General features: G+C 37.8%; 1 protein-coding gene across 1 annotated transcript; it reads right to left on the reverse strand.

The window, feature by feature from the left end:
• Window positions 1-12,456: 12,456 nt before the first annotated feature.
• LOC125226503 lies at window positions 12,457-26,349 on the reverse strand. Its single transcript, XM_048130485.1, has 5 exons — window positions 26,261-26,349; window positions 18,021-18,148; window positions 15,148-15,438; window positions 13,958-14,508; window positions 12,457-13,626 (listed from the first exon to the last, which is right to left on the reverse strand). The coding sequence occupies exons 1-5, from the start codon at window positions 26,347-26,349 to the stop codon at window positions 12,457-12,459; spliced, it is 2,229 nt and encodes a 742-aa protein (XP_047986442.1).
• Between the last annotated feature and the right edge of the window lie 682 nt (window positions 26,350-27,031).

Genomic DNA, 27,031 nt, shown 5'->3' on the forward strand with positions numbered 1-27,031 from the left:
CACGTCTTCTTCTAACTGTAATTTAATGACATAAGGACGGGTAGTCTATCTCGCGGCGACATACTCCCGCGGCCATCATGTGCTAGGCCTACTGGAGTTCCACTGCACCAAATGTCACTGTTCCGTACGTAAATGCATGCTGTTCCTTCAAAAACACAAAAATCACCATATGTATGCCTTTCAGATTTGAGGAGTTCCTTCGATTTCTCCAGGATCCCATCATCAGAACTGGGTTCTGAGAAAAATGGGACCAATCTGTATGCATATACATTCAATAAAAAAAAAATCAAAATCGGTCCAGTAACGACGGAGATATCGAGGAACAAACATTAAAAAAAAAAACTACAGACGAATTGAGAACCCCTTCCTTTGAGATTTGGAAGGCGGTTAAAAAGTGCGTAACTAGAAATAAATAATAGAACATCTTCTTGTGGACATATCTTTCATTGGCTTACTGTATTGTATTCTAATATGTTAAGCATTTGTTTGTTTGTATCGCTGTTGATGCCCCAAATATATATAAAATAAAATAAAATAATAAATAAACATTCTTACACAGATTGACTGAGTCCTACGGCTCAAGAAGGCTTGTGTGTTCGTTGGTTGTGGGTACTCAGATTACGATATTTATAATATACAAATACTTATATGACTGTATACAGGGCCGGATTAAGGGTAGAGCGAGTGGAGCGGCCGCTCTAGGCGCCACATGGTAAGGGGGCGCTAAAATCGAGAATGTGGAAAATCCATACAAAAAAATTATACGTTGCGTATCACACGCGCACATATCACAAAATGGCGAGAGGAGTCGGAAATGAATCCACTATTGAAAATCTAGATTTGTAATTCAGATTAATTGGAAAGTTGCACCACATTGCCAACATTCATAAGGGCGCTGTAAAAAGAGTATTCTACGGATTCTACCCTTGACAAACCACATTGTTGTGCGGCGAACGACAAAGTTACGTCGCTATCCAAATGCAAAAATATGAGTCTACCCGATAGTTCAAAGCGGAGTTCCTCATAAAGGCGCAAAACGTTTCAGATAGGCGCTATTTTGTGAGTCCCAGCAATGGTGAGCGAACTTCAAAGCAGTGATCTGAAGTGGCAAAATAACGAAATGGGCATCTTGACGGTGACGATCGAGTCCGCAGTTAATCTCTTAATTAACTCTTAGTATTATAAAAATAATACTGATGGCGAAATATAAGGCCTAAAAGTCGGGAACATAGGCGCCCTGTGAAGTCAAAATACCCCAAAATACGAGTATGTCAAAGACCGCAGCTCTGCAGAACATAAAAGTTTGAAAGTTCGCTGATACCCCGCTGGCGGGTTGAGTCTTAATAAATCGAGTAAAAAAAATCGCGCTCGCTTGGCTCGCGCTTACTATTTATATGTTCTCTTTTGGTGAAAATGTAAGTGTAATTTTCAAATTAGGTACTTAATTACTATGTAAAAAATTTCACGCTCGCTAGCTCGCGATTTATTTTCCTCCTCAGTGAAACCTTACCAAGGGACGCCGAAACTCAAACTCGCTCTACCCTGATCGAGTGCACGGGCCGGCGTTGACTGTATACATAGAAAAGATCCATGAACCCTTATCTGTGCTCATCACCCAATAGTTATTTGTTATACAAGGGGGCAAAGTTGTATTTTAACGCCGAGTGTGGAATTGAAAAACGAGCAAGTGAAAGGATTCTATAGTTGAACCACGAGCGAAGCGAGTGGTTCGAGAATAGAATCCTGAACTTGCGAGTTTTTTAACACACGAGAAATACATAAACGCCCTTACTGCGATTCGAAGCCTGGACCTCGGCTTAGCAGGCAGGATCACTAATCACTACCGCTAGAACAGACCGGTATTCAAAAAATAAAATGAATTACGCATTTTGTCCAATTATTGAAATTTAATTAATTTTCTTCGCGGCTGGTTGCTTCTGTAACTCCGAATTCTACCCCAAATTGCACGAGCTTCAAGGTAGGTGTACTAATTTACACTTGTATCATAATTTCGAAAGCATGATCTGTTGCAAACCCTGCAGAGCGTAAACGTGCAACGCCACTATATACTCGGTCTCATTTTATGTAGCACATGGCATGGCGACATGACTTCCAAAAAAAGTCGGCCAAAGGTTAACCCTTTAACCATTTGATGTTTCTTTCTAGTTATTTGATTTTGAACTGTAATTCTTATTGTACAGATGATTTTGTTTTAAGTATGATATTGCCGCTACCAATTAAAGGGTTAACTAAACGTACCTAAATATCAAAACAAGTTTTTGTGCTTGCTGGAAATAAATACTAAAAACGAACAAATCGTAGGAGCGAAGGTAGGTACCTATTTTAGGGTATGAATTGAGTTTTATTTCCCATTAAAACGAAATAATATATTTGTAATAAAATGTTATATTTGGCATTTTATACGATATAATATTATTTATGGCATTTTTACGTTCCGTAAAATAACTTTTGTATGCCAATGCCGAGTCATATAACACATAATTGATTTTATTTTTACACCATTCTTTAAGTTCGCGAAACGTACAAAATATTACAAACTAACTAGGTATCTATTCTGTAATGTTAATTATCTACATCTTACACCTTATAATACGTACCTAATTATCGTGTATCTTTTGTAGCTCACCGTTCTGTATTCCATATCTCACCACGGTTCTAAGTAGGTATTTAGGTACACTTCTCCATATATGATAAATAAATCATGGCAAACATTATAATTAATATTATTGCCAGGGTTCGAGAAATCGTCAGTTATTTAGAAAAAAATATCCTGTCCTGGTCACATTAGATTCCTTTTTACCTATGCCTATCCTTCAAAAATGAAAAGAAGGGCGTTTTTCCAAACCTTGATCATGACTTTCATCGTTTACACGCCTCTATTGACATGTACCGTAAGAGTGGTACAATCTAAACGTGGAACGGTTATTTTCGTGTTGTTAATTATGCGGTAATAATAGCAGGCATGTTTAATTAACTCTACTAACTGCCTATTTGCATCCGTTAGATAAATTTTCGTGCCATAAATTTAATTATATAATAGGTTTATACACATAATTTATAATAAATACTTAAGATTAGCTTTGTTGAGCAGTAGATATGTATGTCAGATGTAGTTTAGATTAAATTGTATGAATTAATATTTATACCAATAAGTTTACTGTTATTTTTAAGAAGTTTTTCTATCTGTTTATCAGATAATATAAAATAGCATTCCTTTGATAGTTTTTAGGGTTCCGTAGTGAACTAGGAACCCTTAGGCCGTTTTCACATTATCCGATCCGATATCGGGTGTCGGACCTGTTGTAATAAAAACACGTAACTTCTTCTTTGTTGTATATTTATTTGTATAGTGACATATTTGTTTATTAGAATAACCACGGTCAGCGCCGGCCCGCGCACTCGACCAGGGTAGAGCGAGATATAGTTTTGGCGCCCCCTTGTTTAAATTTTTTTGGAGTCCGAATCCGAAGCCAAAACGCCATACTTATAGATTCCATGTGCCCGTCTGACACCTCACAACCATTTGACTAAGTATTTAAGTAAAATATATCATATGTATTCTTATTAGATAAAAACAGTTAACGCGAGCGAAGCGAGCGCGAAATTTTTTCCTATTATTTAAGGGGGTGGGGGGGGGGGTGTTATATATAAGCCCCTGTCTTTCGTAGGCCAAACGTGCGCGAGGTTAAAGCTTTCCTGCGCGGCGTGTTCATTAAGGAGTTCATTAGGACAAGAACAAATTACTGTGATGAAACAAAAGAGGCCAAAGACCAAGCTCTGGCAGACCAAGAACTGATAACAGTCGGATTTGAGCTTCAGTTTAGGGCCACGGCAAGGCATGGGAGAAAAAGCAATGGCCAACTTGGACAGACATTGAGAAGTTCGACTCTAATTGCAGAACTTTGGCATATTTTGGGGTATTTAGATTTCACAGGGTGCTGGCGTTCTCGACTTCTAGGCCTTTTATTTCGTCATCAGTTTTAGTTTTATTACATGAAGAGTTAATTAGGCCACAGTAACTCATTCGTCAGCGTCGGGATGCCAAAATGGGCATCGGTGGTTTGCCATTATGTGCCCTTCGGTTTCCTAGTGCTTAGAAGTTCGTTCATCATCACGCTTACGCTCCTTTGACTCATACAAAATTGTGCCTCTCTGAGACGTTTTGCGCCTTTGACTTTAGGCACTGGTCCCACCGCGAGCTAGTAAGCTATGAGCTATCGGCTATAAAAACGAACAAAAGATAAGCACTCCCGTGCAAATAAAAGAGACACGGCGATATTAATAGCTCACCGCTGGGCGAGTAGCTATTCTTATCGATTATCTTAAGAGGAATTCTGCTTTGGATTGTGGATAAATACTGAGTGTTTGGATAGCGCCGTAACTTTGACTTTGTCGTTCGGCCTCGCAACAATATGGTTCGTCTTAGAGCTAGAAACATCTTTCACGGCGCCCTAGTAACAGCTCCCATGCACCTTATGAATGTTGTACATGGTGCTACTTTTCAGATAATCTGAATCACAATCACAAATCTAGATTTTCAATAGCTGAATAAAATTAATTTCCGGCTCCTCTCGCCATACTGGGCTATTTGTGCGCCCACGCAATGATGATTTTGGCGCCCCCTTACCATTCGGCGCCTAGAGCGGCCGCTCCACTCGCTCTACCCTTAATCCGGCCCTGACCACGGTAACTAACCATAAAGCAAATTTGAATCCTACCTATTTCCAACACTCCCACTTAGGTAGGATATAAAATAACATAACAGTATAGTATCAACATAAGAGATGAACCAGTGACTCCCACTGCAATCATTACATTTCAAATAAAAATAATGGTCATAATGACTCCCACTTAATACAAACGTTCAATTGTTCATATTTTGTTTTTAAATCTTATAAATTTGAGTGCATGGAGAGAACGTTTAAACTTATACATTTTCTTTGCATCATTGTTGATTCCTTGCGGCGACATATTATTATATATTTCTTCAACAAAATTTTGATGCAAAATTGTTGTCTTTATCTCTTTCTTTTTACCAGGACAAACAGTCAAAATAGACCCGCCGTACATTACCCGCTTCTTTCGGTTTCTTTTCTGTACATTTTTAACTTTTAATTTAATAGATTCCCTTTCTTCTGCATCAGGGGTTTTCATTGCTTCTGCGTAAGTGCTTGATTTTTCAGAGACAATATTGGCCTCATGTCGTCGTGGTGATTTGTTATTTTCTTCCTGTCTCAACATTCTTGTCACACCAAGGTTTTCTACGATTGACGTTTCGTTAGCATCATAGAAGGTATCTGTCAGGTTACCATTTCCCTCCATCGAAACTTGACCAGTGTTAGTATCGTTTTCTGTTACAAATTCCAGTGGTATAGTATGATCTTCTTGCTCGCCGGAAAATGACGATTCATTGAAAAATACATCATGTGAGATGTGTACCTTCTTCATAACAGGATCATAGAGACGGTAATTGGTAGAGTTGCCGTCATAACCAACAAAAACTAATTTTCTGCTCTTCGAGTAAAAAGGACTTCGCCTCAACATGTATGCGTCACAACCGAAAACTTTTGTATGATTTACATACGTTTTCTCTCCTGTCCACTCCTGATAAGGGGTTGAATTCGACGTTTGTTTGGAAGGGGTTCTGTTTAGAACATATATGGCACAATTGACAGCTTCTGCCCAAAGATGATTGGGACGCTTAGAGTTCTGGAGCATCGTTTTCGCTAATTCCATAATAGTGCGTGTGTCGCAGGCGCCTGACGGCTTTTGGTCCTGTGATGTTTCCAAAGTTATACCAAAGTTACTTATAAAAGCTTTAAATTCATTATTGCAATATTGTCCACTACAATCTGTATTGAATCAGTCGTAACAACTCTTTAAAGTTTTCAAAAACATCATTTTTGTGTTTTATGAAGAATGCGATTCGGTAATCGGTACATGCATCTTTAATTAAAATAAAATATTTATAACCAGATACCGAAGCTACGGATATTGGCCCGCACACGTCTAAATACATGATTTCGCCAGGGAGGCAAACCTTCCTGTTTGTGTCTAGATTTCCGTGAAGTGAGGGTCGATGTTGCTTTCCATAGGTACATGATTCACAAAATAAATCTTCTAAATTGTTTAATGATATTCCTTGTAAAAATCCATTGTTCATCAAAATTTCTAAATAGTCAGTTTCTATATGACATAGCCTGTCATGCCAGAGTTTTAAATTACTGTCAGCTGTGACAACATTGACATCACCAGCCAGGGTTTCATGTAAAACAGTTTTAAACAGTAGGCGATACAGATTATTGGGTTGTTTTTGCCCATACGCTACCAACCTTTTTCTCGCATCCATTATATATACATGCCACTTTGCTTTATAAATGGTGTAGCCTTTTTCGGTTAAAACGCCTTCAGAGATTAAACTTTTCTTTAGTTGTGGTATATACAGTACGTCATTAATCTCAGAGTCATGCCATTGATTATTGAGCAACTTCTTGATGTAGACTGTTCCCGCCCCTTGTACATTTAATTCAGACTCGTCTCCAAGTCGCACTGTTCCTATTGGGAACTCGTAAAGTTTTTGAAAAAAATCCAATCTACTAGTCATATGAGCGGAAGCTCCGCTGTCTAAGTACCAGATGTCGTTATCTCCAGCTTGTAGATCTTCTACATATGTTTTCACCATAAATGCCGAGTGCGTCATATTTGCTCCAGTGTTCGATTTGTTTAGACTTCGTTTTCGCGAATAACAATCTTTAGCTATATGTCCTGGCTTTTGACAAAAATAACAAATAGGCAACCTTTCGAAAGATCTCCTCTCAGGATAAGAGTTCTTTGTAACAGTGGCCAAGGCAATAGGATCGGAGATATTGTCATTGCTTATGTTCGCTTCTTCATCCAGGAGTCTAGCAGTTAAATTCGCTATTGTTTGTTTTGAAGCATCCATTGACAGCCATGCTTGTCTAACGTTTCCGAATTTCCGTGGAAGACTGCCAATAATTTTTGTCATAATTGCCGTGTCGCTTAAAGTGTCTCCGGCCTCTTTTATTTGCTTCGCCAATGACTCAACTTTTGCAATATGTTCTGCAACACCATCGTTATCTTTCATTTTATATGCATAGAATCGTTCATGAAGAGACATTTTGTTAAATTCAGATTTTTGAGCATAAACAGTGTCCAATTTTTCAATCATCTGTCTGGCTGATGTGCAGTTTTCAATCATTACCATCTGTTCATATGTCAGAGACGATGTGATGATGAACATCGCGGCCGCGTCTTGCCGCTCTCGCAGGTCCGCGGTCGCGGAGGGCTCCCCGGTGCCGCCGCCGGTGCCGGGGCTCGCACTCGCACTGGTGCCAGCGGATGCACTTGATTCACTTTCTATATACTGGCCTAATCCTTTTGCTTTTAAAGCACACTTTAACTGAAACTTCCATTGAAGATAGTTTTCCGCACTAAATTTCTGTAGCATGCCAATGCCAATTAATTCCTTATCCATCTTTAAGACTTAAGCCCATAACCGTTGTAATAAAAACACGTAACTTCTTCTTTGTTGTATATTTATTTGTATAGTGACATATTTGTTTATTAGAATAACCACGGTAACTAACCATAAAGCAAATTTGAATCCTACCTATTTCCAACAGGACCGACATCCTACACCCGATAAACGCTTCCGATAGTGTCGGATGTCGATCCGATAAAACGCATTGTTCCAAATCAATGAAGTATGATTTTGTATCAAAAAATATTTTAAATTTTTTTTATATTTAATAATTATACGCACTACATTTTAAATAATTATTTTATTGTAAAATTTAAAAAACGATCATAAAAATACTCAAAAGTGGCAGCTAAAATAAATAATTTTACATTTAACTATATCTACTAAAAGATGAAAAATATAGTATCCGCAATTCGGACCGATGAATACCAATCTTTTTTTTTCAACAGAAATTCATCATTAACAACTGTTTAATAGACGCCATTTTTGTCACGCACACTACTACAAACGTAATATACCTACATTATATACGCACACATACAAATATTATCGGCCGACAGCTGGCGGGGGGTCCGGCATGCCAAAAATGTCGGAAGCGTCCTGCCGATATCGGCAGTTCGATGGTGCCTCGGACAAAAACTGTCGTAGGATAGTGCCATCTGGATTAAATCCGCAATTTTTGCGTTTTATATCGTTTTTTTAGTAATAATGATCTATCAAATACATAAATAAAGACCTGGAAGCGCATAAATCTTACATTTTACATCCTTCCTACATCCGATATCGGATCGGATAATGTGAAAACGGCCTTATAGTTTCGCCATGTCTGTCTGTCCGTCCGTCCGTCCGCGGATAATCTCAGTAACCGTTAGCACTAGAAAGCTGAAATTTGGTACCAATATGTATATCAATTACGCCAACAAAGTGCAAAAATAAAAAATGGAAAAAAATGTTTAATTAGGGTACTCCCCCTACATGTAAAGTGGGGGCTGATTTTTTTTTTCATTCCGACCCCAATGTGTGATATATTGTTGGATAGGTATTTAAAAATGAATAAGGGTTTACTAAGATCGTTTTTTGATAATATTAATATTTTCGGAAATAATCGCTCCTAAAGGAAGAAAAAGTGCGCCCCCCTCACTAACTTTTGAACCATATGTTTAAAAAATATGAAAAAAATCACAAAAGTAGAACTTTATAAAGACTTTCTAGGAAAATTATTTTGAACTTGATAGGTTCAGTAGTTTTTGAGAAAAATACGGAAAACTACGGAACCCTACACTGAGCGTGGCCCGACACGCTCTTGGTTTTTTTATATATTATTACCCATTTTTTATATACTATGACCTAGAAAGAAGGAAGTAAGGCGTTGATAGTTATGTTTTATTATGAGAACTCTCTTTAGGGTTTCCTTACTAAAATAAACTCGTGGTCCAAGCAATGGCGATTGTTTTTCCTACTTTGAATTCATAAAAAAATAACGGTTTGATTCAGTTAAAGCGTGTTTTTATCCGTTTCTTACAAACACATAATTCAACATGTCAGATAATGTGACAAACGATTCATGGCTAAATAATTCAGGTAACACGGCTATTAATATCACCCTTACCCCTTACTGTTTAACTTGGACATTGGCCTCGAAAAGGAAGAGCTTCAAATTAAACACCCAATTTAATAATAAACAAAAGTATGTTTAATCCACACAAATCACACTGAATACAAAATAATAAAAATATCTTAACAAACTTCGATGCACTACCGTTCGCTAGTTTCCAGAAGGAAAAGCGACATCTCTCGGGAAATTGAGAAAACTATCCAAGTAGGCGTTTTATACATACCGCCCACCAAGGACAACTTGTCCTTCACTATGACCGCCCACCTTGAAATAACTAAATTAACAAAAATTCAACTAAATTACTTAACATTGTGGTGCGGTTTTTCTAAGTAACATTAACTTAAAACATAACATTAAAACCTTTAATCTTCTTAATTGAACATACAATTCTTCATTCTTATATAAGCACACTAGCTTTTACCCGCGGCTTCGCCCGCGTAATAAAAGTATTCATTAAGATTTTCATTTGGATCCGTAGGTTTCTCTGTAGGTATATTTATCTGCGATTATTTCGATTGCACATAATACTTTTGCTTGCAATGATTGTAGAAATATTACACATCAACCACAGCGTAGGTAATTCTATATACGCTGGGGAAACCTTTATAAACATCCCACATAGCCCGTATTTCGACACTATGATCGGTGGGTAAAAAGTACTTTTTTCTATTATCCCTTACAATTTTTTACATTTTGCTTATACTTATCGCAAATGTAATCTTCAAGCAAGCAAACAACGATCGTCTTAGAGCACATTGATTGTAAGAGACCGCCGACCGATTATCCGTATCCCTCTAACGATACCCATATTATCCGTATCCGTATCCGTATCCCTATCTCTATCCCTATCGCTATCGCTATCCCTATCGCTATCGCTATCCCTATCGCTATCCCTATCGCTATCGCTATCGCTGTCCCTATCGCTATCCCTATAGCTATCCTTATCGCTATCCCTATCGCTATCCCTATTGCTATCGCTATCCCTATCCCTATCCCTATCCCTATCCCTATCCCTATCCCTATCCCTTATCAAGATAACACTTTAAGTTCTCGCGCTTTGTACATATATTTAAAAAGTCACATACAGGTCGGACGCGATTAATTAACATTATTTTTACCTTTTTTCCCAACGTTTCGGCCAGGTTGCACTGGCCGTGGTCGCGGAAGACTGACGTCCCAGCAAAATGTCACCGGAGATGTAAACAACACAAAACTACCCGATATTAATTTATATAAATGTTCGGGGTAGACAAATAAATATAATCTACCCGCTTTTAGTAAATGTTTATTTCTCACCGCACGACACACAAAAAAAAAAAAAAAAAAAGGTAAAAATAATGTTAATTAATCGCGTTCGACCTTATCAAGATGTTTAATGATTTCTTATCAAGTGCTAAAATATAAAGTCTTAGTTATAGGTTTTATCTTTTAAAATTAAGAAATCCCATACAAACTTTCAACCTCTTTTTCAACCCCTTCATCCCTTTTTTTTCGAAATAAAAAGTAGCCTATGTTCTGTCTCAGGGTCTAAAGATTGTCTGTTCCAAATTTCATCAAAATCGGTTGCGTGGTTTAAGCGGGAAAGCGTAACAGACAGACAGACAGAGTTACTTTCGCATTTATAATATTAGTATGGATAGTATGGATAGTATGGATAGTATGGATGGATGGATAGTATGGATATTAACAATACATATCTATTCCGTCACTGGCAGTATAATGACTTTTGAAGTCGGTCGTTTTATTAAAGTATTCTTACATTTTATGGTTACTACTCTGGTTAATGAATCTTTACCCGGGTGTTTTTGTATAATTTTACCAAAAAGCCACTTTGAAGGAGGAAGGTCATCTTCCTTTACCAAAACGACATCTCCAACTGATGGTTCCTGAACCTGATGTGACCACTTATAACGATGTAAATAGTAGGTCAAATATTCATTAGACCACCGACGCCAAAAGTTTTGCAACATATGCTGAGTCAATTGCCATCGTTTTAAGCTAACAATATTCGAACTTTCAAAGTTCCTTTCCGGCACTGTTACTAATGGCTCACCTATTAAAAAATGGCCAGGTGTCAACGGACTTGGCTCATTTGGGTCATTAGACAGCACTGAAATAGGACGCGAATTTAAACAAGCTTCAATTTGGCTGAGTACCGTTGACATTTCTTCGTAAGTTAGTGTAGAATCACCAATAACCCTTTTAATATGGTATTTTGTTGATTTAATACCAGCTTCCCATAACCCACCAAAGTTTGGACTTTTAGGCGGTATGGAATGCCAAGTAGTACCGTCTGAAGCCAAAACTTCGGCTATCTCTTGAACCATATTAGATTTTTCAGAGTTAAATAAATCCTTTAACTCCCTTGCGGCGCCGACAAAATTTGTCCCGTTGTCACTATACATTTCTAAACACCGACCGCGTCTAGAGATAAAACGCTTGAAAGCTTCTAGAAATCCACGCGATGTCAACTCACTTACGACTTCTAAATGTATAGCTTTCGTGACCATACACACAAATAAGCAAATGTATCCTTTATATGAACGGTGTCCTCTACCTTTTGATGTCCTTAGATTAATGGGTCCTGCATAGTCGACACCACTACGAATAAATGCCCTATCTGGAGTAACTCTTGATGCAGGCAAGTTTCCCATCATCTGTGTTTGAATTCTGGCTTTGTAACGGATGTAGCGAACGCACTTACGAATATATTGTCTCACCAAATCTTTTGCTCTTATTATCCAATAAGCTGTCCTCAAATAATTTAACACAACTCTCTGTTCTCCGTGAAGGGTGCGCATATGTGCGTCAGCTACAATCAATTTTGTCAAGTGTGAATCATACGGTAAGATCATCGGATGTTTGGTTTCTTCAGAATCTGATGTATTCTCTAGTCGACCTCCAACTCGTAAAATACCGTTTTCGAGAAATGGTGACAAAGAACGAATTTTCGATGTCTTCGTAGATACACAACCGTTTTCGTTGATCTCTGCTATCTCATTTTTGAATTCTGCGTTTTAATTGGCACAATTTGACACAGTTTGTAAAAGCTTCGTCTAATTCCCATTTTTGTAGATGTTTAGTGTGTTCTCGGTTTCTGTACAATCCACGTTTAGTAAGAAAACGTCTACAGTATGCTACAACTCGAATAAGTTTATTCAGCGATGAATATTTGTCCCAAATAGGTTCTTCTACAACCCCTAAATGGACCTTTGTAGATTTTTCCAGGTTAGTTTCGTTGTCCTTGAGTTTTGAGTAACTGATCACTTCATTGTATAAAAACTTGGGGCCAAATTTCCACAAGTTATGCTCATTAAGTTCATTGCGATGAGTCCATAGTGGTAAGTATTTCCGAAACCCTATTCGCCACAAAAGTTTTCCAATTACTCGGATGCTTGTTTATCCAGGCAAGAACTACTGTAGAATCTGTCCATGCCTTCACATTGTGTTTGGGTATGTTCATGACAGTAGCAACTTCCTTCAGAAGTTTAGCGAGGAGTACTGCGCCACATAGTTCCAGTCTCGGTATACAGACCTGTTTTACAGGAGATACTCTGGTTTTAGCAGCAACTAAAGCAACACGAATCTCACCTGAAGCCTTTACTACCCGTAGATATACAACAGCTGCGTATGCAGCAGTAGCGGCATCGCTAAAGCCGTGCAACTCTACTAATGTGTCGCTAACATTCATGTTATTCCATCTGGGAATACGGAAATCTTCAAGACTGGTTAGCTGTTCACGGTAAGTTATCCAATCTTTTAATATATCTGTTGGTGGCTCCTCGTCCCATCCAATTCCTGCTATCCACAATCGCTGTATAAAAATCTTTGCTACTATGACACACGGGGCCAACCATCCCAACGGGTCAAATAAACGCGACACATCCGAAATAATTTTTCTTTTAGTTGCAGGTGGTGAAAGCGGCGGTAAATTTACTGAGTACTGAAACACATCTTCATCTCTGTTCCAGGTAAGTCCTAAGATTTTTGTTATATTGTCCGTTTTTAATTCCAGGCTGTTCTTTTCTCCTTCATTTGCTACCTGTTTGTTTTCTGTTTTATTTATTTGATCTAACAATTCCTGTTTATTACTAGCCCATTTTTGTAAAATAAATCCTCCTTCGTTCAATAAGGATTTCATTTCTTTGTAAATCTGTAACCCTTCTTCTATTGTTTCACTGCCGGTCATTAGATTATCCATATAAAACTCTTTGTGAACTCTAGGTGCAGCCATGGGATATTTGTCCTTATGATCACAGGCTACTTGATTCAGTGCCTTTACTGCCAAGTATGGAGCTGAGGACGTGCCAAATGTTACTGTTAGCAACTTGTAATCTTTGATCTTATTTTCAGAATCTTCTCGCCACACTATACGTTGGAAGTCAGTATCATCTTCAGCCACCCGCACCATGCGGTACATTTTTACAATGTCCGCAACTAAACAGACGGGATACTGTCTCCAACACATAACTAGGTGTCGTAAATCTGGCTGCAACGTAGGTCCTGTCATGAGTATGTCATTCAGCGAAATACCCTTGTCGTCTTTACATGAAGCGTCAAACACGACTCTAACCTTCGTAGTTGTTCTATTTTCGCGAATGACAGCATGGTGAGGTAAGTATATAGCGTCCTTAAGTTTGTGATCAGGGTGGCTAGCCGAATGGCACAAACGCTCACGAAACGCTCACGAAACGAAGCGCTAGTAGATATCTATCTCTATCGCGCTTGCGTATTGGCGCGACAGAGCCAGCGGCGTATCGCTTTCGTTTGGCGTCGGAGAAATGCCATTCGGCTACGGGGCCAGGTTCCGTTACAGGTACCATATGACCTAGTTGCTCATACTCCTTTATCACTTCCGTATATCTAGCTTTAAGTGTATTGTCCTTTTCAAATTTTCTCTCTAAACTGTGTAATCGTTTAATTGCTATATCCTTTGAATTTCCTTTACAGATCTTATCGTCGCGAAGTGGCAGTTTTACGACATATCTGCCTTCTTCATCTCTCACTGTTGTAGATGCAAAGAAGTCTTCACACCTTTGTTCTTCTGTTGTAAGCAGTTTGGAGTGATCTTTTGGTTCTGATTCCATTTCCCAGAACTTTTTCAACATATCATCATCATTAACTTGTGTATGTAAAACTGTCACATTTTCGTTTGAACTCGTTGAACCGTCTGTACCAGATATAATCCACCCGAATGTGGTGCACTGTAATAGTGGAAAACCGTTTAGACCTTTAAGTACTCCATCTTCAATTATCCTGCAGTAGACTTCTCCTCCCAAAAGGACGTCAATTTTGTTCGGTATGTTGTAAGTCGGATCGGCCAACGTCAGCTGTTTCCTTTTCAACCATTCCGGGAACGCTACTTGTTTGCCTGGAAGGTAATTAGTGACCTTGTTCAAAACATATGCCTCTACTACAAGATTGAATGTTGGATCGGTGAGCGAATGTATTTTTAAATTTACTGTGTATTTAGGCACAGCAGAAGTAGGTTCGCCCCCTAACCCCGTAATCGATTTTTTGATGGGAACTTTCTTTAAACCTAAAGCTTGAACCACAGCTTCAGTAACAAATGAAGACTGTGCGCCTGGGTCTATGAATGCACGAATCACCTGACAATCGCCTGTTCTGGACTCAGCCTTTACAAGGGCTGTGGCTAATAAAACTTCTTTCACTATCTCTGTCGCAAAACAATTGACTATCGGTGTGGACTCACTTTGTGTGTTTACTGTCGCGATATGTGTGGCTTCCTTTGAGGCCTCTTCCGCTGCCTGACCTACCTTCTGTGAATGGGCAGTGGAAGATGAGAAATCTTTTCGGTGCAACAAAGAATGATGCTTCCTTCCACAAAGTCTGCAACTTGTGGCTTTTTGACAAAACTTAACCGCATGGTTACTACCTAAACAGTTGTAACAAAGTCGATTGTTGGTTACAAAATCGTGTCTTTTGTCAAAATCTTCGTTTGCAAATTTTTTACAAAAGCATAGTTTGTGAGGTTCAGAACAAAACTCACATGGTAAAGAGGATGACGAGGACGTGTTGGCAACATGAAGCGCATTTGGTTTATTCAAATAACTATCACCAGGTTTTCCGTAAGCATTGGGAGATTTATTAAAGCTTTTGGGCTCGACGAATTCTAAAGCTCTATAGCGGCTTGTTAAATCTTTGAATTGGTCGAAAGTAGGCAAAGCATCAGAAGCTGAGTTGGTTGCTACGTTTAGCTCCCATTGCTTGCGAGATTCTGGGTCCAGTTTGAGTGTCAGCAAGTATATAACTATAATGTCCCACGTAGAAACATCAATCCCTAAGTTAGATAGTGCGCTTAAACAATCGGTTGAAGTATCTAACAAATCCTTTAAAAAGGCAGGAGATTCAGAAGTTGCGTTTCTTTGGCTTAGCAAACGCTTTAAAATGCAATGCGATAAGTATTTTTTATTATCGTACCGTTGTTCCAATTGATTCCAACACCGAGCATAATTTGAATCGGAAACCGGAATGTTGCGCAGCAATTGTTCTGCCTCTCCTGTGAGGTAACTCTTAAGATATTGTAGCTTTTGTACACTATCTAAAGCACTATTGTTGTGAATCATAGACACGAATAAGTCTTTGAATGTCATCCACTCTTGATACTTCCCAGAAAATCTAGGAATGCTTAATTTAGGAAGTTTGACAGAATTTGCTCTAGCCGGCACACTTTCTTCTGTGGTGGCCTTTGATTGACATGAATGAAAGGTAACAAATTCGGCCAAACCATCTTTAAGTTCACATCGGTAATTCGTATATTCATCTTCTGTTTGGTCGTAAGTATCTTGTATAACGTAACTTTTTGTTTTCAAAAGCTCTAAATCATAAGTACGCATTAACTCCTTGTGGCCTTGTCTGAACTAAGACCAATTCTGTTCTAGTGTTTCTAGTCTGCTTTCTAAATAATTCTCAGTTATACGTGACTTCGGAGACTTTTTGAAATTTACTCGCGCCTTGGTTATTCGACTTGACAAGTCAAGTTGATAATTTAGTAACGCATCCATGATGTTAGAATTTCGTTAACTTTCCGACAAAACAGAGTTGAATTTAACTATTAAGTTAAATATGTTCTTTAAAAATACTACCTATAAAATAAAAAATTCATTATAACATTTTGGAAAATTTTGTATACAAGTCTTTGACATAAAAAAATTTTAGAACAAAACGATTTGCACTCATAATTTTAGAACAAAACGGGACTTAATCGCGTAAACACTTACATTTATATTAGGCCCGACGTTTCGAACATCACATTATGTTCGTGGTCACGGGTAGACGGTCTCGCCAGTCTACCCGTGACCACGAACATAATGTGATGTTCGAAACGTCGGGCCTAATATAAATGTAAGTGTTTACGCGATTAAGTCCCGTTTTGTTCTAAAATTATGAGTGCAAATCGTGTTAGTCTAAATCAATATATAAAAAAATTTTGAATTATTTTACAAGTCTTTGACATTTTACATTTTGAAAAATTTTACAAGTCTTTGAACTTTTTAAACACTTAGCAAAATCGGGCATGGATTCCCCGTTCCAACAGGATTTTGCGAATTGTTCTAAGTTACTAATCTAGCTAATTATTCTAAGTCTAATTTGCATACAAACTATATCCGAATTTTTTCTATGTCCATGTAAATAACCGAATTTTTTCAAAGTAAATTTCTTCTTGTTAATAAAGTTCAAAATTCCGTAGCAAAATAAATTCTTTTACACAAGGTTGAAAATTGCTTGAAAATTAAATAAATGTACTTATAGTTTGCACTTGACACACTCACTGAACTGACAACGTGACAACACTGACACTGATGGGTGTACCCTTGTTTCGCCGACAAACTTTTCATCGAATATCATTTCATCGACAACAAATCATCGAAAGTTTAGTTCGAGTAAAGTTGTTTCGAGTAATTTTGTTTCAACTACTATTTATTTGAAATTTTCTTAGTTATTATAAATACTATTCAACGAATATTGTTTCATCGCTGATTCGTTTCAAAGTACTTCAAATAGCAGAACTACAAAACATCGCAATTCATTTATTCGACGTATTATTAGATTATTACAATACTTTCTCATTTGTCGTACTACACGTTAATAGATGTTTCTATTCTAGGAAACTTCAAATTGTCGATTTTATCGTGGCACATCACATATTTACCTACGTCCATAATTAAACTATGACCATTGGCTTAAATCCTAGAGTAGGTTTAGGTTAGGTTATAACTGTGGCCACACACAAAAACGACCGGCTTACAGAGTAGGTTTAGGTTAGGTTAGAACTGTGATCACACAGAAACAAACGGCTTACCGAGTAGGTTTAGGTTAGGTTAGAACTGCGACCTACACTACAACCAATGGCTTTTAAATTAGGTTTAGGTTAGGTTAGAACTGTGACCACACACAAAAACGACCAGCTTACAGAGTAGGTTTAGGTTAGGTTAGAACTGCGACCTACACTACAACCAATGGCTTTTAAATTAGGTTTAGGTTAGGTTAGAACTGTGACCACACACAAAAACGACCAGCTTACCGAGTAGGTTTGGGTTAGGTTAGAACTGTGACCAAACAAACAGTTTACAAATTGTACAATTTTAGAAAGAATCATAATTGAAATAATATTATGCGTAATGAATTGTATTTAATGTAAAACAAAATGAAATGAAAAAACACGAAATGAAATACCACGATGTAAAGTATACTCGGAGTAAGTTATCTACGAAATAAAAGTCTACGGTTTGATTTTACTTGTGTCGATTGTTCTATGATATGAACTGTCGATGAAATGAAATTATTTGAAACGTTGTCTTTGAAATAATATTCGAACAAGTGTCTGTCGGCGATTCAAGGGTAAACCCTGACAACACTGACACTGATGACGTAAAGCTCCTTCTTCGTTGACCTTCTCTTGGCGCATGCGCTCTTGTCGCACCGCCGGTGACTCAGCCTGGACGCCGCTAGGTGGCGCCACTGTGCGCTGCTTCACTGAACTTCTCCTTCTTTGGACGAAGAAAGGCTCCGCCGCACTTTAACACTACTTCAAAAACTGCTCTATTATCCGATTCGGAGGACCATGTTTATTGTTTAACTTGGACATTGGCCTCGAAAAGGAAGAGCTTCAAATTAAACACCCAGTTTAATAATAAACAAAAGTATGTTTAATCCACACAAATCACACTGAATACAAAATAATAAAAATATCTTAACAAACTTCGATGCACTACCGTTCGCTAGTTTCCAGAAGGAAAAGCGACATCTCTCGGGAAATTGAGAAAACTATCCAAGTAGGCGTTTTATACACTTACCTAGTGTTTGTGTTCTACGAAAATAAGCCTTCTTCACACATATCCGAAAAGCTGCTCTAAAGCACGTGCAATAAAAATGTTTTTACACGGTTTCGAACACGCGACCACGGACAGACCGGCGAATTAATGCAAACCCACAAAAACCCGTCCGTCATTTACGTAGACGTCAATGATTTCAAAAGTAAAGATAAGACAATTCATATAATTTCGACTGAATTCGCAGTCGTTTTCAAAAAGGCCAGCCGGTCTAGACCATCGTAGATACCAGACGATCGAAATGCAGTCTGGCTCTGCGCGCCAATATGGAAGAGCGTTAGAGGTAGCATAAAATAATAGTATGCGTTTGTGCATTTGGCTCTGTACCCAGGTCAGTAGTACCCGAAACTGGCAAACATGTTATGAGAAACGTTATTAAAGTGAGTGAAGTTGAAGTGGTTTGTCAGGTGTGTAGGAAATTGAAACCCGTGATCTCTGCCTACCCCTCTGGCATAGACGTGATGTATGTAATACATATGTATGTGTCATTCCCGTTTGACGCGTCTTGGAGGTACTTGGCAGCATAGGCTGCATTGGCTACTATTCGTGAACAATTTTATCGTGAATCAGAACTTGGTCAGAACACCTCTGTACTGGCTCATTGTTAACCACAGAACTATAATTATTTTGATAGAAGAAATAAGTTAATTTTTTTTTTTAGATAGAAGATGATAGGAAACAGTTTTCTTTCAGTGTTCATAATCACGTAACAAGGCATTTTTTATAATTTAATAAAACGACGCGCTAAAGCTGCAAACTGTGAGTAGTCTAGTCGTTTTGACTGAGTTCACTTGGCAGTGGCACGCTAAGTAGACGCGTTTGCTTGATCTATGGTGTATATGTGTTGGTAACACCCGTTTGCCACGTCCTTACAAAGTAATATATAAGTAAACGGTAGCCGCGCATACCTGCCGCGTTTGTGTCACTGGTCAAGTGACCCCGGGTTTGCTTCTTGGCGGACACCTGGCTATAATCGCAACTTCAAAATAATCTGGAAAATTACCGAGTAAACCGCGTTAGATGCCATGTAGTGTAGCGGGAATTTCTTTTCCGTTTAAACCATAAAATATAGTAACCATAAACCATAAAATTTAATATACTTACGTCGTGTTTTTTTTTGTTTTCCGTTAAATTTGACACGTCAAATCTCTAAGGGATTTGATTAAATCACGCAGGATGTCAAAATGGCGAATCCATTTCATCATTTCTCTAGAAAATTTCAGTCATTTGACTAAATCCCTGACTCTGTTTAGTGAGATCACAAAATCAGCCAATAGACACGCCACGTTTTGTCATTTGACTAGATTTGTTTAGGGATTTGATAAAATCCCTGAACCGCAACAGTGAGTTGACGAAACGAACTCACAAATCAACTAGTTTTAACATTTCCCTTTTTTTTTTTATACTACGTCGGTGGCAAACAAGTATACGGCCCGCCTGATGTAAAGCGGTCACCGTAACCTATGGACGCCTGCAACTCAAACAGTGTCACATGCGCGTTGCCACCCCATTAGAAACTTGTACATTCCCTTTTGCTGTGTTAAGTACACAGCAAAAAGGAGTGTACAAGTTCCATGGAGGGTTCGGGTTGCCGACGACTCAAAGGACAATAAACGGAACAAGTTAGTTCTGTAAGTCCTCCCGTCATCAGCACACCGCACCCTCGTTGAGCTCTGGCAACCTTACTCACCGACAGGAACACAACACTATGAGTAGGGTCTAGTGCTATTTGGCTGCTGTCTTCTGTAAGGCGGAGGTACTACCCCAGTTGGGCTCTGCTCTAGATTCGAACGAGACGATATCCGCTGTGCTGTGCCCTACCACACAAAGCGGAATATCATTCGCTATGCCCTACCTCCTACTGCCCTACCCTACCTCCTCCCTAAACAAATTTAGGGAAATGATAAAATCTCAACTGGCGATTTGATCAAATGTCTGAACTGGTTTCATGAAATGACAAAGCCAAGAATCTAATACTTATATCCAATTAGATTTATTAGACTCTTGCCTTTGTCACTTGATTTGATTGAATCCTTAACTAGATTAGTGAAATGGTAAAATTGAATCCGTTTTTAAGAGTTTTTGTTTTCTATAAATAAGAAAAAAAAATAGAATAAGTGAAGTAAAGCATTTTGTCTTCTCACTGAACTTGTTTAGCGAAATGATAAAACTAGTTTACTTTATAAGCGCGTTTCGTCAACTTACTGACATGGTTCAGGGATTTTATCAAATTTCTAAACAAATCTAGTGAAATGACAAAACGTGGCGTGTCTATTGGTAGATTTTGTGATTTCACTAAACAGAGTAAGAGATTTAGTCAAATGACTGAAATGATAAAATGGATTCGCCATTTTGAGATCCTGCGTGATTTGATTATATCCCTTAGTGATTTGATGAAATCTCTGTTTTGGCCATTTCCCTGCGACATATATATATAAATAAACATACAAGAATTGCTCGTTTAAAGGTATACGATTAATATGCGTGTTGTTCTAAATTCCTCATTTCTAATCTAACGTCTTTACATGGCATATATACGCCTGTATTTGCGATTATTGACTAGTATTGCGTAGGTAGGTATGTACTTCTAACCATACATTAATAATTAAATCATATTCATAGCAGTTTAATATCAACATAGCACGTTTCATTATAATAATGTTGATCGAAAACAGCATTCTGCATCGTTCGTTCACTGTGCATAGGTGGGTCTTTATCTTAGCTAGTCCACTGCGAGAGTTTCGCATGTTTGATATTCATTGCGCGCTTTTTGCGAGCCACGTACGAGTTTCGCTATTTAGTCGCGCAGCTTATAGCAAACATGCTGAGCTTACGCGGTTCATTCGCTGCATCTGAAAGCAACTTTAAGCGTGCCGATCCACGTGCGTATGTAGGTACGTAAAGTACTAAGTATTGACAACAAAGTAACTTAAGTTTTATTACACCTATGTAATATGTTATAACAAATGTCATCGATTTGCATGGAGCTTGAAATTGTATTCGAAATTACGTAGTATGTTGACGTATATTTATTTTGTGTGAATCGAATGAAATTCCTATTTATTTATTTATTTAAACTTTATTAAAAGATGTATGAGGAGTACGATGGCGCACTCAGTGTCAGAAGGAATTTTGTACAAATGTACCTAAAATTTATTTATTTATTTATTTAAAAAAGTAACACAGCATTACAGTTTGCCTTCGTATTGTTACGGAAACGTACGAAAGTGTCATGCTATTTCAGTCAGTCTCGGTACATAATGTACTGACATTGACTGAACTAGCATGAAAAATACGATCATTTCTGGAAAAATACGAAGGAAACCCTTTTCGCACTACAGATCACAGTACAATAAAGAGTACTATCGTACCGTCAACCATTGGCAAACTGACAAATGTTGGTACACTAATTAATGTTTTTTTTTTATTTCAGGTGTTTTTGGCTGGGTCCTATGCTGTTATTGCTTTTATTCCTATAGGCGCAGAGTATGCCAATACTTTAATAACAAACTACCTTCTTTATATTAGGTGAATTTATTTATTTAAGCGTATGGCGTATACTTGTAGACAATTAATATTTTATAAGTGAATTAACACGAGGTTTGGTTGAAATAATAAGTAGTAGTTTTGTAATGTAAGTCTTTTTTTTTGTTTGAGCGGCTGTGTACTAAAATATCATTACAATATGTGTTCAATTCTTGATCCTTGCGTTGCGTTGTCAATAAGGTCAGTACGGGCAAGACCGGCATACTTTATTTGAAATAAAGTTTGAGGTGGTTTGAGTGAATAAAATTAAACTATTAAAGTAGTCTGGAATGATCCGCATGGTCCTATGGGCTAGCAAATTTTATATTCTACACAGCTTTTATAATACTTTGGTGAATTAAAGTAAACTTATGTGATAAATATCACTTTTTCTAAGGCTCGGCGGGTTGACCGTCCCCTCGCGCTGAGTACGGAAAGACCGTCTAGTGCTCGTTGTCGCGTAAGTTCATATGGAAATAAGTATCAAAATCATGTTAATTTAAAAATATTTTAAGCGGGTTACTCACGTATTAAGTCGATATAGCGTTCGACATGTTTCGATCCAATTTCGAGGACCTTTCTCAAGAGTAGCGACCCCGCCTTTACATGTCGAGAGTGCGACGCATACCCGTGTATTAATACGTGAGTAACCCGCTTAAAATATTTTTAAATATGTATGAGTCTCACGGGAGTTTTTTAGTTAAATCATGTTCATTGTTATATTATCTAATAACAGGGAGTAATGTCATAGATATTAAAACAAATACCGTTGATATTTTCAACATATCAGCATTTTTCTATTTATAAGACAAGACCGTCATATATCCCGTAAATGACGTTGATAACCTTCTTTTTTCAGGTCCAGACAAAAGCAAAGCCGAAACTTATTATTAAAATTAACCTACAACGTGCTACAACACCCGTTTAAACTCGACTTATTTCCCATAAAGCCTAAAAAAGGTGCCTTACTCTTATATGCCGGTCTTTCCGACTACATTTATTATTTCGAAGTTACATATTTCAGGACACAAAACAATAAATTGAACGCGTTTTAAGAGCATTAATTGTACTAGACAGGAAAAACGATTACTAAATTAACACGTTACATGCACCAACTGCTATTAACATATTCCAACTGCTTCTATTTTATTTTAATTTTTTGCGTAACCTTGTTGAACTCGATGGTCAAGTTCGAAACACGAATCAAGTTTTTTGTTAACTAGTGTTCGTCCTAGGGATATCTATTGAAGTCATTGAAGACCAATGGATTGAGGATGAAAAACTGGTATACCTTCGGAGGTACAAAAGTTATATTCAGTAGACTCTAACCGCAGGCAACTTGTTGAGATAAGGAAGTCTAATGGTTTGGTCACATTTTCCGACTCCCAGCCTGTCACAAGAGGAGTGCCCCAAGGGTCTATTCTTGGCCCTTTGTTATTTATATTATACTCAGCCGATATTATACACAGTATTAAAAATTGCCAATATCATTTATACGCTGACGATTTGCAGTTAATGGTCCCTTTTCATAAACATGCAGTCAAAGAAGCAATCCAACATATGAATGAAGATCTCTCAAACATAGCTAAGTGGTCTAAGGAAAACTCGCTCGTCCTGAACCCAGCCAAGTCCAAATTCCTCGTGCTGGGGAGTAAAAAACAAACTTCAGGGTTTACAGAGTGTGACGTTAATCTCCATATTGCTGGTATCCCAATTGAGCGAGTATATGAAGCTCGGAATCTAGGTATATTAATGGACTGTCACCTACGTTTCGAGAAACATGTCATTAACACGGTTCGTAACTGTTTTTATAGGTTGAAATTGCTTTACGGGTTACGTCATTTTGTTTCAGTGGACATGAGGGTTAAACTCTGCGAAGCCCTCGTTTTGTCAAAATTTAACTACTGTGATACCGTTATCGGTCCGTGCTTGTATAAGAAAACCCAAAAGTTAATTCAAAAGGTACAAAACGCTTGTGCCCGTTATTGTTTTAACATTCCCCCACGGACATCGGTTTCACCTTACCTGTCCAGTGCAAGGCTGCTTAAGATGGAACAAAGGCAACACCTCCACTTAGCTTCTCTTCTGTTTGGTGTAATTAAACACGGCAAGCCGTCTTATCTGTCAGAGAAGTTAATTTGGCGACAACAAAAGCGAATCGAACGTAGTACAGCTAACCTGAAGCCGCTCATGGCGCCGAAATATAAATGTGCTGCTTTCCGCGGTAGTTTCCGGTTCCAGGCTACCAAATGTTGGAATGACTTACCCCCTCCAATTAGAAATTGCGGTTCTAAATTTGGTTTCAAACAGAAACTGCGTCAAATACTTTTAGGCACTCAATTATAACCTGGACTCGCTGCACAGTAGTTGTCTCATTTTTTAATTTTTTAATTTAGATTTTAAATGGTTGCCCTTATATTTCACATTCATATTACAATAATAGTATCATTGCCCACTTATAATGCTTTATTTATTCTCTTGTTTGCATATATCACTTAATTAAATATTTATGTTTCTTTTTACACGTTTACTATTTGTTTATTTCTTAGTTTAGATTAGTTAAGTTTACTTTATTTAATTAAAATAGTCACTCCCTCAGGCCTTGGCAGAATAACAGCGTTGCGATTCGCCTCGCCGGCGTCTTGCAACAACATGCTGAGTCAAAGCCTTTTCCCTACTGCACACATTGCTGGACACACAAGTGTAATTTTCTGTTTTGTGTGTATATAATTTTTCTTCGAATGTTTTTGTGTATTTGTTTTTACTATCTGTTTCTTTCTTTTTTAATTTCACCATTTTGTCCTGTGTATGTGTGCTGTACTGAATAAATGTCTTTTTCTTTCTTTCTTTCTTTCTAGACGGTCTTTCTGGGTAGACGGTCTTCCCGACACTGACCTTAGTTTAAAGTTAAATATACTCTAATCTAACTAAACGTAATCTTACTTATCCAAGATACACGGCTCGTAGCTCATCCCCCACGTAACGCATTTTCGTAGCACTCCGTAGCAGTCTCTGCTACGAAACAGGATTCACGCTATTTTTTGGGAACGTACAGCTAAAGGATTTAAATTACAGTCGCGTAAGTCGCGCCCTAACTAAATTGACATAAGCTTGACAGATACAATGTTACCAGGTGCATGGTATGAAGAAAACAGTTCTAATGAAATTCCGCAACATGGTGCGTAGTCACATATTTCAGGTCAGGATATTATGGGAATATTATTATTGTGAATTATGTCATCGTTTTGATGCCGAGTTCATGTATCACAATACAGTTATGTATTCTCCTAGTTAAACATTGTCATCAATGTAGTCATTATTGAACATCTTGCAACGTACCTATATGTTAAACGAATAAAGTATTAAAGTCATTGTCTAATTATTTATTGTCATCTATCTATGCGCTCCGAGACGAAAATTATCGATGGTCACGTCTGCCGGATGCTTAATGAGTTGTAGGGCAGATTCACCACGGAGTGTAAGCCCGAAAAATCAAATCGGGGATCTGGCAGACCCTGTCAGCGATGGCTGAACGACCCCTTTTTTAAGGAATGGCCAAGACAAGGCTTTGAATAGAGATAAGTTAAAAAATTGAGGGCCTTTGCCCAGCAGTGGGACACTACAGGCTCCAAATAATACTAATTATAAAACAGCAGTGTGATATTTTGCGTCTATCGCTCGCAGACGTTTCTGTAAAAAAGGTTAAATTTTAGGTACCTACAACTTCCCTAGAACCTATTATAATAACAAATTGACAATTAAAGTGGCACCAAACACTGGGTCTGGGAAAAACAATGACGTGAATATCTACATCTACGTCTTTACGTTAATACCTTTGTGCTAAAATGACTAAACCTTATTTGGGATCCCAGGTAGCATTTTAAATCACCATACATTAGCAAAACTAGCTTCATTGTTCCTTCGTAGTAATTTGCCTTTTGATAGTCCAGTGGGTGCATGAAGGTATTATTAGGGTCTTATACGAATGAACTCTTAACCTAGTCGGTTAGTGACCCTGTCTACAACCAAAGAGGATCAAGTATTAGGTATAGAGAGTTACTGTCAAAATAAAAAAGTTTTGGTCTGTCTGTGTTCTTCTAATCCTGGGATATTCATTTTGTTAATTTAGCACTACACAGTGCTCCATCGCACGTTCTTGAAGAGTAATGGATGCTTCTACGTAACATGTATATCACACGTGCGATGGAGATGGGAAAAGCTAGTAAGCAGTAATCTCAAAAATACCTTTCCTTAGTACCCAGTAGACGAGCTTCATCGAGCATAAGGAGTTCCCAGTGTCTATTCGCTATGTGCACGACTGGTGCTGCCCTCATTTTGTATCTAGATACTATCTTATGGAATCCAATTAGTTCCAAAGGCTGTCGCTTGCATTACTGTTGGTCATGTCCATAAGATTAGGTATAGGTGAAAATCAGTGTCACTGCCGATACAATCGATCTGTAAGTACTAACTTTGAAAGAATGTTATAATTTGTAGTAAGTAGGCATTAAGTACAGGAATCATCATTAACTGTACTTAAATAAAGATTACGTCGAACGTGTAGACATCCTTATAATTAAGCATAGTGTAAGGAGAATCACTTCACAGGCGATTATTTGCCTTGCTCACTGAGTAAATTACTTTATTATACGTGTTGTGGTACACACGACTATTAACTGAACTTATGCACAACATGATTATAGGGACCTAGGGATTGTTGCATTGTATAACATCTACCGCGGAATGGAATAGGTATCGAGACAAACCTTATTGGTTTAACGATACTATGTAAATTAATTAGAGATTTATGTTTGTAATTACCTAAAATAAATAATAATAATAATAATGGGCTTGTTAAGAAAATACATTTATTATTGTTTTATTCTTTATAATTCCATAACAGGTATGCATTCAGTTTACCTACACGTTTCCTAATGTTTGCATTGACCTTCTTTAACTTTGTCAATCCAGCACGGGAAGCATGGTCGCGCGATAGACGATAAAATAGCAGGCCGT

The sequence above is a fragment of the Leguminivora glycinivorella genome, chromosome 5 (genome assembly GCF_023078275.1).
Source record: "Leguminivora glycinivorella isolate SPB_JAAS2020 chromosome 5, LegGlyc_1.1, whole genome shotgun sequence".
In the NCBI taxonomy this organism is placed as follows: domain Eukaryota; kingdom Metazoa; phylum Arthropoda; class Insecta; order Lepidoptera; family Tortricidae; genus Leguminivora; species Leguminivora glycinivorella.